The following is a 16376-nucleotide window of genomic DNA, read 5'->3' on the forward strand; positions in this document are numbered from 1 at the left end:
GGCGCATGCTCAGAACACTTACGCAGCCAGGAGGACGCGAGGCCGGGGCGGGTGGGCGGGGCAACCAGACAGGAGGCTTAGCCGGGCGTGTAGACTGCGGCCTTCCCCTGGTGACCCAGAGCTGTCAACCGAAGTGATCCTGTCTCTGTGGTACTCGGACAGGACGGACCGCGGGGGCGGCCATAACCAACCAAACAAAAAACACCTGGAAGTCGTCTCGGCTGCAGGCTTTTTTTTTGCCAGAAGACGAAAGAAAAAAATCGGAAGTGACGTGGTGGCCAAAACAACCCGGGCCTGCACCGAGTCCGTGGCCTCCTCGAAGGTGATCGCGAGTCGCCTCGCGCCCACCCTGTGAGCCTCCAACCTCTCCAGGCCGAGAGTGAGCGAGTTTCCGCCTGGGACATTTCGAGCACAGCTGGGCAGCGGCGACGGAGCGGACTTCCCACTCTACAGGTCTCCCCTCCACGGGGCTCCTGTTCCGAGACGCTGGGATACCTGTCGCCTGTGAGGCATCATTTATTTTCATAGCACCTTCCTCTCCTTTTAGGACAATTTCGGGATTGGGAAGAATCGGGGGCTCCTACTATTAGCTTCCACTAGGACTAGCACGGGTGCCCCCTTGCCCCCTTATACTCTTTCCCTGCATTCCTGGGCTATGACAGATCGACTACAAGGCTTTCCTTTTCTCACCACTCTCTCCACTTCTCTGTCGTCTATTTCTCCCTCCTCCCATTCAGAAATTTGACTTGCCAGTCAATTTTGCAGCTTCTCCAGAGTGGGGCCGAGATAAGCATTGTTTCCATCCTCCTCCCCTAAACACATTTGCTGGATCTCCTCCAAAAACTGGTAATTCCATCTGTAAACCCTGATTTATAACATACAAGCTCTTTAGAGCTGAGAAGACTATTAGAGATGCTTATTTCAACACCTTCATTCTGTAGATGATTGATTTTCAGAAAATTTATATGATTCATGTATCCAGGGTTGCACAGCTTATTAGTTGATGTTGGGAATGGAAAGCAAGATCTCATCAGCAAATATTAGACACAGAAAAGAATGTTTTAAAATGTGAAGTTCATTGGACTGGGGCTGGGGCTCAGAGGGAGAGCACTTGCCTAGCATGTGTGAGGCACTGGGTTCCATCCTCAGCACCCCATAAAGTAAAATAAAGACATTGTGTCCACCTATAACTAAAAAATAAGTATTTTATAAAAAAATGTTGAAGTTCAAATAAGAAAACATGTATGGAGCACCTGGTAGAACCAAGTACTGTTTCATGTGAAAAGATTAGTAAAGAGTTGTCCCCATCCTAGAGTTTTCAACTTAGTGGGGGCTTAAAGGGAATTTTCAAGAGAATGGCAAATGCTGAAAATATATACAGAGTGCTAAGAGTCTAGGGAAATTGCATTTAGCCTCCTTTTGGGTTGAAGAAGGAAGGAAATCATTCTTCTCTCAGGAAACAGTTCACTTATGCACTCATCTTTTAAGTACCCACAGACTTCTTGCATTGTTAAGAATACAAGATGAATCCATGTCCATTTGAGTCACCAAACTAATTGTTCTGGTGTCCTTCTTTCCTTTTGCTAAAATGTACTAACTTTATTCCTGGATTTTTTTCCTGACTGTATATTATTCTTCAACTCCCCCTCTCATGAAACTTTTGGATTTAGTGCTGCTTTTTATTTAATGGTCAGGGTGAAGGAGTCAATAGAACTAGATAGGTTTCCCTTAAGTCATGAGCTTCCTTTTTCTCCCCTCTGCCTATTGGAAGGATTGTTATAAGGATCAACCTTTGAAAATATCTTTAAAACTGTAAGCAGTTGGTTATCTGGAAATGTGTGATTTGCAAAACCCTGCTTCACTATGATCCTAATGCATTTTTCTCTTTTAATTCCATTTTAAAATTCATTGAACCCTCTCAAAATCTCTAAGAGGCAATAAACTCTAACATGGAAAAAATTGTATGTTTTCTTGTCTCAAATGATTACATATCTGGGATAGCTATTTATTTTTGGAAGCCAATCCATAATCTACACACTTTACTTGTCATTTTTAAAAACCTGTATTAAGTTGCTAATGCTTAATCTAAACAAAAACTTAGAAATACCCCTTTAAGTTTATTAAAACTAAAGCTGTGTAGGGTCTTTCACTAAGAAACACAGGTGTTATAGACGACAATGCAAAGAAACTTGGCTATAACATAAGTTACATTTTTCATTAAATTCAAACCAAGAGCCACTTATATAAACATGTTTTTTAAAATATGAACCTTAAGTAAGAGGTTAAAGTTTTAACATGAAAGTTTATTTTTATTGGTAGCCTTATCTTTTATCCACTTGGCAATATTCAGATATAGGAAGGAAGAGAAACAGTGACTAAAATTTGTTGGAATGGAGGATAGAAGTGATAATGTTTCTGTATTTCATTTGCTCTTTATCAGGATCATGTAAAGTTAATGGTGGTATCCCTATTTTATAAATGAGTTTGAGGTTCAGAAAAGTTCAATAACTTGTACAGTGACAAAGTTTATAAGTGAAGTGCTGAAGCTTGGATACATACCCAGATTTCTGTATCTTTGCATATTGTACTCTATTAGGTTTAGGTGCTTCTAAGAGCACTGTTTGTATGCTTCATTGAAAATAATTATTTTGTGCTCTTTTACTAAATTGATATAACACTTCTAATTTTCTAATTTCTTTTCTTTCAGGTTTTTCAATATCAAAATTCTAGAATACACTGGATACTGCTCTAAAACCAAGAAGAAATCAAGAAGAAATGCTTTAATATTGAACTATAGTTGAAATCATGGCTACATCAGCAAATCTGGATATTGGTGCCCAATTGATGGTAGAAGAGTGTCCCAGCAGTTATAGTCTCTCTGGCATGCCAGACATTAAAATAGAACACCCACTGGATCCAAATTCAGAAGAAGGATCAGCTCAGGGTGTTGCCATGGGAATGAAATTCATATTGCCTAATCGATTTGATATGAACGTGTGTTCTCGATTTGTGAAGTCCTTAAATGAAGAAGATAGTAAAAACATTCAAGATCAGGTTAACTCTGACCTGGAGGTGGCATCTGTCCTATTTAAAGGTTGAAAGTTATGGTATAAATATCTGCATTTGTTTTTGTTTATTTGAGTTTTGTGTATTTCCACCATAGGAAATACAAAAATACAAATATTTAGGAAGTTTGGAAATCATATTTTAATAGGATTTTCTGACCTCACAGAAACCAAATTTAAATAATTTCATGCTATGTAATGTCTATGTTAAAGGCAGTACATGTTGATTTTTAAAAATTTTTTTATCTAATCTTCATTTACATATTCTCTAGTGAATCTTTTTATTATACCTTTTTAAATCACAGAAAAAAATTCCTTGTTTCTTTTCTAAATGAATTAGTTAAATATTCCTTGTTCCCTGAATATTTAATTTGCACTAGCTTCCAATGCTTTAATTCAATAAAGTCTGTCAACATGCTTTAGATTTACCTTTATAATGATCTATTGAATAATAAAACTAATCTCCTAAAATAAGAGATTGATACTTCTTTTTCTGGAATTTTCACTATGGTAATATTGACTTTATGACAAAAATTTTAATATCACGTGAGAGATAGTTGTGAGAAATTCATATGCCTCATTCATTTTTTAATTGTATTGTTTTAATGTACATTTATTTCACTTAGCTGAATGCAATATCCATACATCTCCTTCTCCTGGAATTCAAGTAAGGCATGTCTACACTCCCTCTACAACAAAGCATTTCTCACCCATAAAACAGTCAACTACTTTAACCAACAAACACAGAGGAAACGAGGTCTCTACCACACCTCTTTTAGCAAATTGTAAGTACTTGTAGCTAATGTACTAAAATATTCTAGTATAGGAATTTTAAGAATTTGGCTTTCATATGCATTTATTTTCATTAAATGCATATTCTCTTGTTGAAAGGTTATGCAATATCCTAATAGTTTTAGTGATTTAAAACTTTATCATATACTATTACATATTTAAATATTTAATGTTACGTTTCTGTGTTGAGAACAAATACAGATTGAAATATTAAAATCTTTAATTTTTACTACAGAAATAATGAGTTATTTTAAACATTTTGCAAATTAATTTTGCATATTAATTGCCAATATTTTTGTGCTCTTGGAGTACAATGCTTGTTTTATTTATAAACCAAATCATTGCTCAACAAATGATTTTGCAAAAAAGCCAAGTGATTTATGATAATATAAAGTATAAATGTTATATTTGAATACAAGAATATGAATGTGAAACCTACGGTTTTTAAAACTTTGAATTAACAATTTTTAAAATTGTAGAATCATTGTAGAGGAAAATAAGGTTTTTCTATTCAGACCAGAAAGTATTCTGTACAGTATGGATGTGTGAATGAAAGAAAATCAGCAATTTAATGTTAGTAACTGTATTTGAGACTGTGATATATATATATATATATATATATATATATATATATATATATATATATATATATTCTAAAGCCTATTGAAATCTTTATTTTTGCTTTGGAAATACTAAATCCCTCCTGATTTCTGAATCACATGTTGTGGCAGTTAAGTCATAAAACCTTCCTCTGGAACTCTCCTTCTACCTATTGACTGTTTCTGGTTTATTTAAATAAAGTTGTATGTAACTCCCTGTTACTTTCCTTTGAATATTAAAGCTATCTGATCATATCACTGAAGTCAATGATCAAGCAATACTAATTTTTTAGGAGAACTCTCAAAATACAATGTCTTTTTGTTACTGCTCTAAAATGAAGAGATTCCCTTAAAATATTCCAACTGGAGTATTTTTGAAATCCTGAAAAGAAATGAATAATAGTGATCATCTGGATCACATCCTTCATGTTACAAATAAAAATATGTAATTGGTTTTGTAAGAATATGTTCTCAAGGCCAGTTTTGCTTTTATGACCTCACTCTTCCTAATGTTAAGAAAATATTGAAATATTATGGAATCCTGGAATCTTGAAATAAAAATATTTAGGACTTCCAAAAGGCTGGGCATTGTGGCTCATGTCTTTGGGAGGCTGAGGCAGAGGGTCATTTGAGCCCAGGAGATTAAGCCTAGCCTGGGCAACATATTGAGATTCTGTCTCAAACAAACCAACTAACCAATATATGTATTTGAATGTGTGTGTGTGTGTGTGTGTGTGTATGTGTATGTGTAAGTGCCTAAAACATTTCTTTGGAATAAATTTTGTCTGGCATTTTGCAGATGTCAAATTACCTTAAATGAATGTATGAGTCAATTCTCAGATGTAAAATGGGCACTTATAATATTAGGATATACTATATGTTTGATTTTTTAAAATGATAAGCGTTTTTTTAGAAAAGAAATTTACCAAACAAACATGAACCATGGAATGATGAGCATGTGCCACACAGACGTACATGAAATATTTTATGGTATTGTTTCAGCTTTGTCTGTTCACCAGTTGGCAGCTCAGGGAGAGATACTCTACCTGGCTACTCGTATTGAACAAGGTAATGGCTTAGTTTTAAATATTTTATATAAAACAAATTCAATAGGATTTACTAGATTTGTTATTTTGCTTTATTTAACTGAGAAACATATAAAGACAAAACAAATAGTTGGATAATCTCATCAGGCAGTTAACCCAATGGATAGTAAAAAAAAAAAAAAAGTTTAAGTAATAGAAAGTACAAAAGTTATAACTTCCTTTGGCACCTTACACTTTTCCTGAAACATACATTTCTTATATTTTCAGAAAAACTTTCTAGAAAACATTTCAATTTATATTTTGGGTTATGTGTGAGAATATGTATTTGCTTTTAATTATTTACACAGTAGGAAAATATTATTCATACTGCATTATGCCTTACTTTTCACTTAATGTTTTGGAGAGCTTTCCATATAAGCCATAAAAATCTATTTTATTCCTTTTAATAGCTGCATAATTTTGTATTACATATGCATATTCTTAACTATTCATCCTGGTGGAGTTTTACTATTAAATGACAATATTATTATTTTAAAATCTGTCCATTGAGTAAATTAGCACAAGTAGATTTGCTGGGTCAAAGGGTATACTTTTTTTTTCTTATAATAATAGACATCCAACCTAGGGCCTTGTGCATGCTAAGCAAGTGCTTTACCATAGAACTGCACACCAGCCCTAAATTCATATATATACATACATACATAGATATGCATAAAAATAAAATCAGGTGTTTGTCCTCATACCATAGTTAGATTTTCTATTTGCCTATACCCTCACTGACACAGAATTTTATCATACTTTGATTTTCACAAATCCATGAGTGAAAACTGGTATCTCACAGTACTTTATATTTTTAGAATTTTGATTGCTGAATTTCTTTTTGTGCAAACTGCCTGCAATATATTGATTTATATGAACTCTCTAAATTAAGGAAATTAGCTTTTTACTATTTATGTTGCATATAGTTTCTTCCCATTATGTCATTTTTCCTTTGCCGCCTTTTATTACTTCCAAAGGCTTAATTTTTTTGGCACTACCAAGGATTGAACCCAATAGCGTTCTACCTCTGAGCTACATCCTCAGCCCATTTTCAAAAAATTTTTTTGTTTTCAGACAGGATCTTGCTAAATTGCCAAAGATGGCCTTGAATTTGCAATTCTTCTGCCTTAGCCACCCAAGTCACTGGGATTACAGGCATAAGCCACCATGCCCAGCAAGGCTTAATATTTTCAAGTAGTAAATGATTTATTTCCTTTGTGCCTGCTGAGTTTTATATCCTGCTTCAAAAAGATTTCCCATTCAAGAACTATAAATGAACTGATTCTTTAGTCTTACTTATCTAGAACTTACTCATCTTTGACTCACATGAAATGTTTTGGTGTAATGAGGTAAAGATTACATTAATTTTCACTTTTCAAAAAGTTAAGTAGTTGTTCCAACATTGTTTATTGAATACAGGGAGCATGATCAGAGTTTTGTTTTTCTTGATCATGTCATTCTTATAATTTAATCATTGTATTTACATTTGTTTATAAATATTTGGAGGTTTCCTTGTCAGTCTACTACATAATTTAGGGGGAAAGCTGGAATTTATAACTACTATACTAAGTCTAGGGAGTAAAATGGGTTTCACAGTGGGATTGTGTGATACTGCATTTCAGACCATTCAATTTTCATATTATGTTCCCAAACCACATGAATGAGAAGTTCATAGGTAGCAACAGCTATGGAATAGAAGGTGGCTTTCAAAAGAATTTGGAGTTTTTATAATTGTATATATTTATGTAATGCTAGGGACTACCAAGTAATCTAATTCTTATTATGATCCTCTCAGCTTATACAATGAGGTAAACAAGGTATTATGTGCATTGAAGAAAGTAAGTATCTTGCCTAGAGTCACACTGCTAGTGATAGAGCCAGGATTCAAACTCTGGTCTCCTGATTCTGAGACCAGTGTTCTATTGACACCTAGTATCTAGCCTTTTGTCATTCTCTGGTAGTTTATACCTTCAAGAACATGCTCTATAAACCCAGCTATGTACATTGAGGCACATTTTAATACAATCAGACTTCAAGTTGCAACAACACAATTGGACCTCAGCACAAAGTGAATTTTTTGAGCCATATAATCAACTTTTTGGAATGCCAGTGATTTCATAGTGTTATGAATATGTGATGGTTAAATTAGATCACAAAAATTGCTTTTCTTTTAAATAGAAAATGTTATCAATCACACGGATGAAGAAGGATTTACTCCTCTGATGTGGGCTGCAGCACACGGGCAAATAGCTGTGGTAGAGTTTCTACTTCAGAATGTAAGGAAAATGCCTCAGAAAATGTATATGTATAGTTACTTAAGTTCCATTAAATCTTTAGTAAAGTTTTTGTATCTCCAACCAGCTACATATAATTATGGAGGATACAAAAAACATTGTAATGTTTTTTATACTTCTGTAGAACTTGGATCTAGGTGGGAAAGCAATGCTAATCATACATGAAAAATTGAGAAATAATTTCATGTCCAACCCCCATTAAGTGCAACAGGAACAAAAGTACTATCGGCCTTGGAGGAGAACGCTTCATAGAGGAGCTGTGACTTGACTCAGGAGTGAAAGGACAGGCTTGAGATAGAAGAAGGAAGGCATTCATTCATTCAGAAAATCTCAATAACAAGAGCATCCATGAATAATAATTTCCATATTGACCCCAGAACATACCTGACTTCAGTGTTGAACTGTAATTGTTATTGACAGGAGTAGCAACATTTTTGTTTAAATTCACTGAAAGTCTTTTATTTCAACTTCCCATACCAGGGTGCCGATCCCCAACTTTTAGGAAAAGGTCGAGAAAGTGCACTGTCATTGGCCTGTAGTAAAGGCTACACAGATATTGTCAAAATGCTGCTTGATTGTGGAGTTGATGTAAATGAATATGACTGGGTGAGTCTATGATACTGAATTTAAAACTACTGTAACACATTCTAGAATTTATTTGGCTGGGGGAGACATAATAGATTTTATGAAGCTCCTAAAAATGTTTATTTAAGTAAATACCTGGAAGAACAAGTTAATGCCATAAATTCAATTATTTGTTCTGACTTAAGCATTCTTTGAAAGATGTTAAAATTACCTTAAACTACTTTTACATGCCCAATTCTTAGAAAAACTTCCTACAGCAATATTTGACTGTTGTTCACCCTGAAAAGCTCTTTCATTTTGCAGAATGGAGGAACACCTTTGCTTTATGCTGTACATGGGAATCATGTGAAATGTGTAAAGATGCTCTTAGGTAAGCAGATGAAAATGAAAATTATTTAGAAAATGCCCTGCGAGGACTTTATTTTTTCAATCTGGCCTTTCTTGGTGTTAGTCAGGATGACCAATATCTGTTGTAAAATACACTAATCCTGCTGCTGTTCACTCCTGAGGTACCTGCTACCACAGAGATGCCCATGAGAGAAGCAGCTCCATGAAAACACCACATCTTTGTTAAAGCTTTTGTCCTTGCTGCTTTCATTTGAGGTCACATGTAAATCACATTTGAATTTGGGGTCATGGTTTTTCCTTGTCTGTAGTATCTCTTTGCATAAGTTTTGTTTTTAGTTGTCTATGAGTTTCAGCCATTCTAGGGGATGCCTTTTTGAACTGTTTTCCCTCCAGCCCACGCAAGTGAATTCTGTATATCTAGTATACTACGAACTTGGCAAGACCATTATGAAAATAGACTCTGAATTGGCCGAAAATCTATCCAGATATTTGCATACCAGCCAGTACTAGGTAAACATATTCACACATTTATTTTACTTACGTATATTTTTCTGTTTTGGTATAGAAAATGGAGCTGACCCAACAATTGAAACCGACTCTGGGTATAATTCTATGGATTTAGCTGTAGCCCTGGGTTATAGAAGTGGTAAGTATTTTGAACTCTCAGGTTTTGTTTCATTATTTTAAATAGCATAGACCAGTGTTTCATCACTTGTAGTCATAAAACATTGCATGTTTCCCTAACTCCTGACACATGCTTTTAACTGTGGGCAAAGTAAAAAAAAATCCTACAAAGTTGAGAAATGAGTTTGTTTACAGTGCTTTTCATTGACCCAAATAATTAGTTACTGGAGGATAAGTGCATACCTATTTAAACATTTATTTAATATTTTGCATAACAAACTACATATTTTGGATTCTACTTCAGTTTAAAAAATATAAAAACCTAGGTACAGAAAGTCCAGTAACTTGGACAACTATTAAATTAGTGATGGACTTAAGTTTTAAGTATTTCAAGTTTTGCATTGCATTATTGCCCTCAGATAATTGGTGTATCCTATTTAGAAATAACTTTATTTTAGAAAAACATTAAGGATAAGTTGAATTTAAGATTTTTATAATATTTGTAATCAACATGCTGTGATCTTGATTACCTATCTGTTCTAGTTCAACAGGTTATTGAGTCACATTTGTTGAAGCTGCTTCAAAATATCAAGGAGTGACATAGTCCCCAGAATATGTTGTCTGCCCTTCCATTCACTTTTGGAGTCCTTATAAATGATAGTTTTGTTTACTTATAAATTTTTACCTCAGTTGCAAAATTTTCTGATTTTTAGTAAGTTTTAATAAATATTCCTCTGGGTAATTCACTGGTTTATAATAAAATTAATGTTGATGCTTTTTTTTATAAATGTGTTTTACTATATATTTAAAACTATAAATTAATGTTTTGTGGCATGTAAATTTTTATGGTACAGATAGTTATCTTTTATCAAGTGCCGTAATTTGACATTTTCAGAAATTATTCTACCCTATTCATCTTCACTCTGTATTAACTCATTGAATTTACATAGAGTTTACTGTAAATCCATAGGGGGAAAAAAATGTTACTGTTAAAAAGTGCACAGTGTGATTGTTTACAAACTGATGTTATAAATAAATAAGTGGTTTTTCTGTCAGTTTGTATTATTCTAGTTTTTTTTTAAATTACATAAGTATGTTTAGAATTTTTCTCATATAAATAAGCTTTTTTTTTGTAGTTGTACACAATAACTTTTATTTATTTATTTATTTGTTTCTTTATTTATTTATTTTATGTGGTGCTGAGGATCGAACCCAGGACCTTGCATGTGCGAGGCAAGCACTCTACCGCTGAGCCATAACCCCAGCTCCTAAATAAGCTTTTTAGAAGGAAAATTCTTCCATAAAAGAGAAGGCAATACAAGTGAGATGCTCTTTAATTCAACTAAAGGAGCACACTATACACTCATGTTTCACCAAAATCTAGAAGAGCGAGCCAAAGACTAGAAGTTGATTTGAATACTGATTATGAGACTTGATTTAGTTAATTCACTTCATCTGGAAACCAGATTTTATATCAGTTATGATACTTTGGTTGTAAGCCACATTAACTTGATCTGGATAATCTAAGCAAAAGTGGATTAATGGAGAGGTAAGGAAAGGAAGGAAAAACTGAAGAAGCAGGCAGTCCCAAGGAATGATACTAAGGATCTTGGCCAGGAAACATGGGATGCTGCTGTTATAATGTTCACATATAAACTTTTTGTTTAGCATTCTGCTTAGCACTTAAATTCTCAGGAGGCAGAAATTTGTTTATGATGAGACATAAATGTGCCACTATATGGAGATGGCTTAATAATCCTCCATTGCCCCCAGGTCTCCTGGAATGCAGGAGGCAAAAGCTGCCTAAGAGAAAATCAGGAGAAAGAGAAAACCAATAAATATTCTCTCTCCATGCAGTCTAAGTAGTATGTGAAAATAATCCTAATGTTTCACCCATTTAATAAGGCATATACTTTTAATCAGATTTTCTAGCACTTTTGATGGATTTACATAAAGTCATTCATCCTTCCATTTGGTGCCTTTTCTTATCAATGGGATGTGTCTATGAATTGTTAGTTCTCATTTATATTGTCCAGTAACAGCATCCAATGATACATGGGTGCACAGCACTGAGTATTGCTTGCAACTGCTTTTCCCACTGCTGAACAACAACTAAACAACCTGTGCCAAGGCTGAATACAGAATAACCACTTTAGCCCTAGTCTGACTCTTGGTTGACAGCCAACGGATCTCAGAACAGATCTTGAAGGATGTTACCCTTTGCAATTCTATCATCTGTTAGCCTCAGGATCCTTTATAACAGATCCCAGAAAAATCCCTTAAGAAATAGTAATACAAGTTAATTAACGGGAGTGGTATTTAAAAGCAATTTATAGAATTCCTCTTTTAAAAATCAAGTATTTTAGGTCATGTTTGTTGACTGCACATATTCATTCAAAGTTTCTGTACCACATGCTGTGCTTTAAACAAGGATAAAATATTAAGCAAAAACTAACATGGAAAGAAATACTCACTGCCTAGTACTGGAACTTATTACCATAGAATCACAATGTGAAATACATTGATAAAGAATAATTTTTGAGAAGTTAAAAAACATTTTCATATAAACACCTACTAAAGATTTTTTTTACTCATCAATTAGTGAAGAAACCAGCATGATGTCAAAACTAATTCAAAGAACATTTGAAAAGCTATATAGTTTAGGTCATGTCAGTGTAAGCAAAGCAAATCTGGCTAATGCCCAACAGGGTCATAAGCCTTAGCTTTTGAAGTTATCTTTTCCACTGAACAGAAATTATTTACATCTCTATAGAAAAGAAATCATTAAGATAACATGTGCCTTCATTAAATCTGAGACCTTTAATTGGTCAAATAGTTGAACAAGTACCTTCTCTTAAATTAATGGCTCTCAAACTTTATCAGATGTATATCAGAATCATCTGAAAGGTTTGTTAGAATTCTGATTGCTGGACACTACCCCCCAGAGTTTCCAGGTTAGTTTGTCTGGGGTGGGACCCAAGAATTTTCAATTCTAACAAGTTTCCAAGTGATTCTGATACTGTTTGTCCTGGGACTTCATTTTGATTGTTCTTGGATGGCCTCCCCAGTGTGGCCCTGAAAGAATGTGCCTCCTCTGTTTCTTTATTTTCAAGTTTCAGTAAGATTTTTGGCAGTCTCCTGGCTTGGAATCATAAATAACATCTAAATATTATTTCTGATCACAAAAAAAAATGTTCATTTTAGGTTTGCCCTGATATTTTATATCCATGCAGCAATTTAACAATATAAGCCTCAAGTTTTCTCTGCAAACCTAGAGTCTTACATTATTGAGGAACTACTAAAATGCCAACATTTACCTTCTCTTCCGCAATTTTCATAATGAATCTCAGACTTTTGAAAGTCTGGATTATTTGCTCCTTTGTAGGCTAGGGGCCTACACCCAGGAAACTCTTTTCCCTAGATTTCACCTACAGAATCAATAAATAGGTAAAATTTCTCCCTTCTTGAAGCCTGCAATATCTGCTAAGTCCATGGCTTTTTAGGAAGTGACTCCTCAGTACCAGTAAGTCCTGGTGTACAGATACAGGCACCAAGAGCAGTGTAGGAAATGGCTTTGTAGACAATGGCTCCACATAATAAAAACTACCCATTCCTTAATATGAACTTCTTATGCCTGGCTAATAGGATCATTCTCAAATTGGGTATGATTTTGGCTGAAAAACATATCTGTACACTTACATCTTGGGAAAATAATGACAAATTCTTATTAAACCTATACAAAAAACTAATTTGTCATAAAACGTAAGGAGACCCACTCTTAAGACATTAGTGAAAATCAGATACCGTTTTTAAACTTTCATTCTGGTTTACTCTGCATAATCTAAAAACTGAAGGTTATGGATAGCTTGAGATGATAAAGGATTTTTTCATGTCTCTGTAAGAAGAAAACATCAAAAATAATATAACATTCCATACTAATAACTATTAAAAAAAAGTCCTCATCAGTTATTTTGGTTCTGTGTAATTAATTCTTATTTCCTGGGATCTTAAGTCAAATGGTGGGTTATTATAAAATACAGCTGAACAGAAAAGAATCTTTGGAATCTTGGAATTCAGAAATTCTGACTCAATCTACTTTAGTCTTTGAAGGATGTTTAAGTGATAGCAGCCAAGAAGCATGTATCCACGAGTCTATTCTTGTTAGGGTCAGTAGTTAGCAGTATCTGGTACACCTTTCTACAAGGCTCTGACACTTAAAGGCTCTGGGCCCAGAGCAGAACCTTCAAATATGCATCCAATAAAATAAAAAAATGATTAAAAGATTGAATGACTCACTGGTGTCAGAAAGGAGAAAATTCTCTATTGTGTTACTCTATATAAATATTTTGTACACAATTGATTATCTCTCCAAAGGGTAAAAACATATTACAGACAATAAGGGTATTAGAAAATCTCCAGGGTCTTTCCATAATACCACAGTATTTGAAAAATTTATACTAGTAATATTTTGCTCATCTGAACCTATCAACTTTAGGAAGTTTGAGCATTCGTTTCTAACACGGGACACTTCTTCCGATGATGTTCTTCTTTTTATGATATTGAGCTAATTAAGAAATATGGAGAATACCAAACAAATATGATTGATCCAGCCTACCTCTTCATATAAAGTGAAATGACAAATCTTTGTAATCTTCCAAGGGCTCTCTAAGAAGTCTCAAAGATAGCTATAGATCTACAAGATGTCCTGGAAATATTTTCTTTCAAAATTTAGAATCTGACCCTGGGAGACAATTTTTTTTTAAGTTAGAGGATTTACAGTCTTTATTTAAATAAGCCCTTGAGTGCTGAGAAATGGTACTTGTATACACAGTTGTATTTCTCTGCTACTATCAACTCATATAGTTTCAATCATCTATATTAGTGCTTATTTTAACTAAACTAATAATTCTACTTTATAGAGAAAACTAGGAGGTAAATTGAGAACTGTCAGGGTAGAGAATTGTATCAGTGTAGTGAAAGAAATTTATAAATAAATATACAACTTTCTATGGTCACATACATCTCTTGAACTTTGGTAAAAACAAACATTCATTCACTAATCCAGAGATAGAGCCAATAGCATATAAAAATTAGAATCAAAAACATATAAACCCAAAAGTATGCTAAACAATCAATGTTTCAATGTTTTATCTTATTTGGAAATTATTAGTTATCTAATAATCACTTATAATTTATTATCAATCTAAGGGTTTTTTTGGGGGGGTATGGGAATTGAACTCAGAGGTACTCTACAGCTGAGACAGGGTCTGTTGCTAAGGCTGGCCTTTGAACTTTCGATCCTCCTGTCTCAGCCTCCAAAGCCGCTGGGATTACAGGCATGTGCCACTGCAACCAGCTATTAATCCAAGTTTTACTCAAGTATCTTAAAAATTATGTTTAAGCTGATAAACTCTAAAACATAATTACTGGTGCATTAGAAGTTTGTCAAAATCATGATTCAATTTAGTTGAATACAAATTTACACCTTTATAATATTAAGCATTAAGTAGCAGTATTTTATCTTATTTAAATAAGTAAACCAGTATAAAAAGTTTAAGAAATTCAAATTAGTCTTTTTCTGTGATAACAAACTAAAGTTTTCATTTAAAAAGTTTTTGCTGGAATCATGCTCTATATTGATAAACTTAGGGTAATGACATGTAACTAATATTCTAGAAAAACGAATTATTAAATTAGGCTAATTTATTAAAAAACTCACCTTTATGTAAACTTGGATTTGTAAAATGTTTCTGAGATAGTGGTTCTAGAAAAACAATTGTTTTTTTCTTAAAATTATAGCATACTTGAAGTGCAGGAGGTTCATTCTATTTCCTAGATTTTGAGAATATTTGACTCATACAAGCCAATCAGAACAACACTCTTTTAATATACATTATAATCTAGTTTATAAAATACCTTCTAGAGTTAGAAAGTATTTTTCTACTTATTGTTGAGAGCCACAGCCGAAAGGGGCCCCAGCAAACTTCCAGCTGCCAGCAAACTTCCAGCTGCCAGCTGATGATTGGCTCAGAGAGGCCCCAGCAAACTTCTGTCTGCCAACTCATTGGCTCCTCTGCGGTGATGCTCATTGGGCTGTTTCCCTGCCCTTTCAGACCACGGAGCTGCTCATTGGGGGATTTTTTTTGGCTCCTCCCACACGACCCAGCCAACTGGCCTCAAGAGCAGGAGGAGTGGGGAAGGTTGAGAGGCTTGTGGGAAGCCCTTGGTGGCAGTTGGGCTCTGAGGGTTTTTCCTGAGGAGCTGTGTGGTGTGGTGAGTGTGTTCTAAAAATAAAGTTCGTTTCTTTTGACAAGTGGCTCCTGAATTGTGCCCAGCCAGACTGCGGCAACTTATACAAGGAGAGGTAAAGGCCTTTTACAATTACAGGCGCAGACATGCAAATACAGAGTGCTAATAGTTTCAGATTTATAGATTCAATCACAGGTTCAAACAATTGAAGAGTTATGTTCCTATCCACCAATCACAAAATTCTTCATCTGAGATTGCATGTAGATGAACAGATCAAACCAAACAAAAAATAAAATAAAATAAAAAGGCTGATAAATGGGATTCTCTGTCATCTCTCACCCAGCAGAGCACAGGTCTCCATTATTCACCCAACAGAGATCACCAACTAGATTATAAAAATGAATTCCCAATCATTGCTGCCACTAATAGAAAATAATTTATTGAATGTGTGCAATCTAGAAACAAAAAAAAATTCAGAAAATGAATAGAAAAAGAGGAAGACCTAGAGAGCCAGAAAAGCTAAAGTTGTGTTTCCACCCAGGACTCACTTCAGAGGTCAAGGAAAGAAGTGCAGGCTAAAGAGGGGACTCATCAAGTGAGGGGTCAAACATCTCAGTGCCTGACCTTCAGAACTGATCAAATATAATTTTCAAAAGGTTACAAAACATGACACTCTCATACAAATAAACACATGAGAAAGATTTCATTCAACTCATTAATTAATTAAAAAAAAAA

General features: G+C 34.3%; 1 protein-coding gene across 2 annotated transcripts; it reads left to right on the forward strand.

Annotated features, from left to right (window-relative positions):
* The first annotated feature begins 45 nt into the window (after positions 1-45).
* Ankra2 (ankyrin repeat family A member 2) lies at positions 46-10447 on the forward strand. Of its 2 annotated transcripts, XM_046427159.2 has the most exons (9): positions 46-504; positions 2708-3094; positions 3692-3850; positions 5459-5524; positions 7720-7817; positions 8316-8441; positions 8724-8790; positions 9334-9414; positions 9936-10447. In XM_046427159.2, the coding sequence occupies exons 2-9, from the start codon at positions 2806-2808 to the stop codon at positions 9989-9991; spliced, it is 942 nt and encodes a 313-aa protein (XP_046283115.1). In that variant the 5' UTR covers positions 46-504; positions 2708-2805; the 3' UTR covers positions 9992-10447. The 2 variants fall into 2 exon arrangements, with proteins under 2 accessions (XP_046283115.1, XP_046283123.1); XM_046427167.2 differs by lacking the exon at positions 46-504 and having other exon boundaries at positions 2871-3107.
* The last annotated feature ends 5929 nt before the right edge of the window (positions 10448-16376 follow it).

This window comes from Marmota monax, unplaced genomic scaffold (assembly GCF_021218885.2).
Source record: "Marmota monax isolate L192 unplaced genomic scaffold, Marmota_monax_Labrador192_F-V1.1 WCK01_AAM20220418_F8-fsc00018, whole genome shotgun sequence".
NCBI classification, from domain to species: Eukaryota; Metazoa; Chordata; class Mammalia; order Rodentia; family Sciuridae; genus Marmota; species Marmota monax.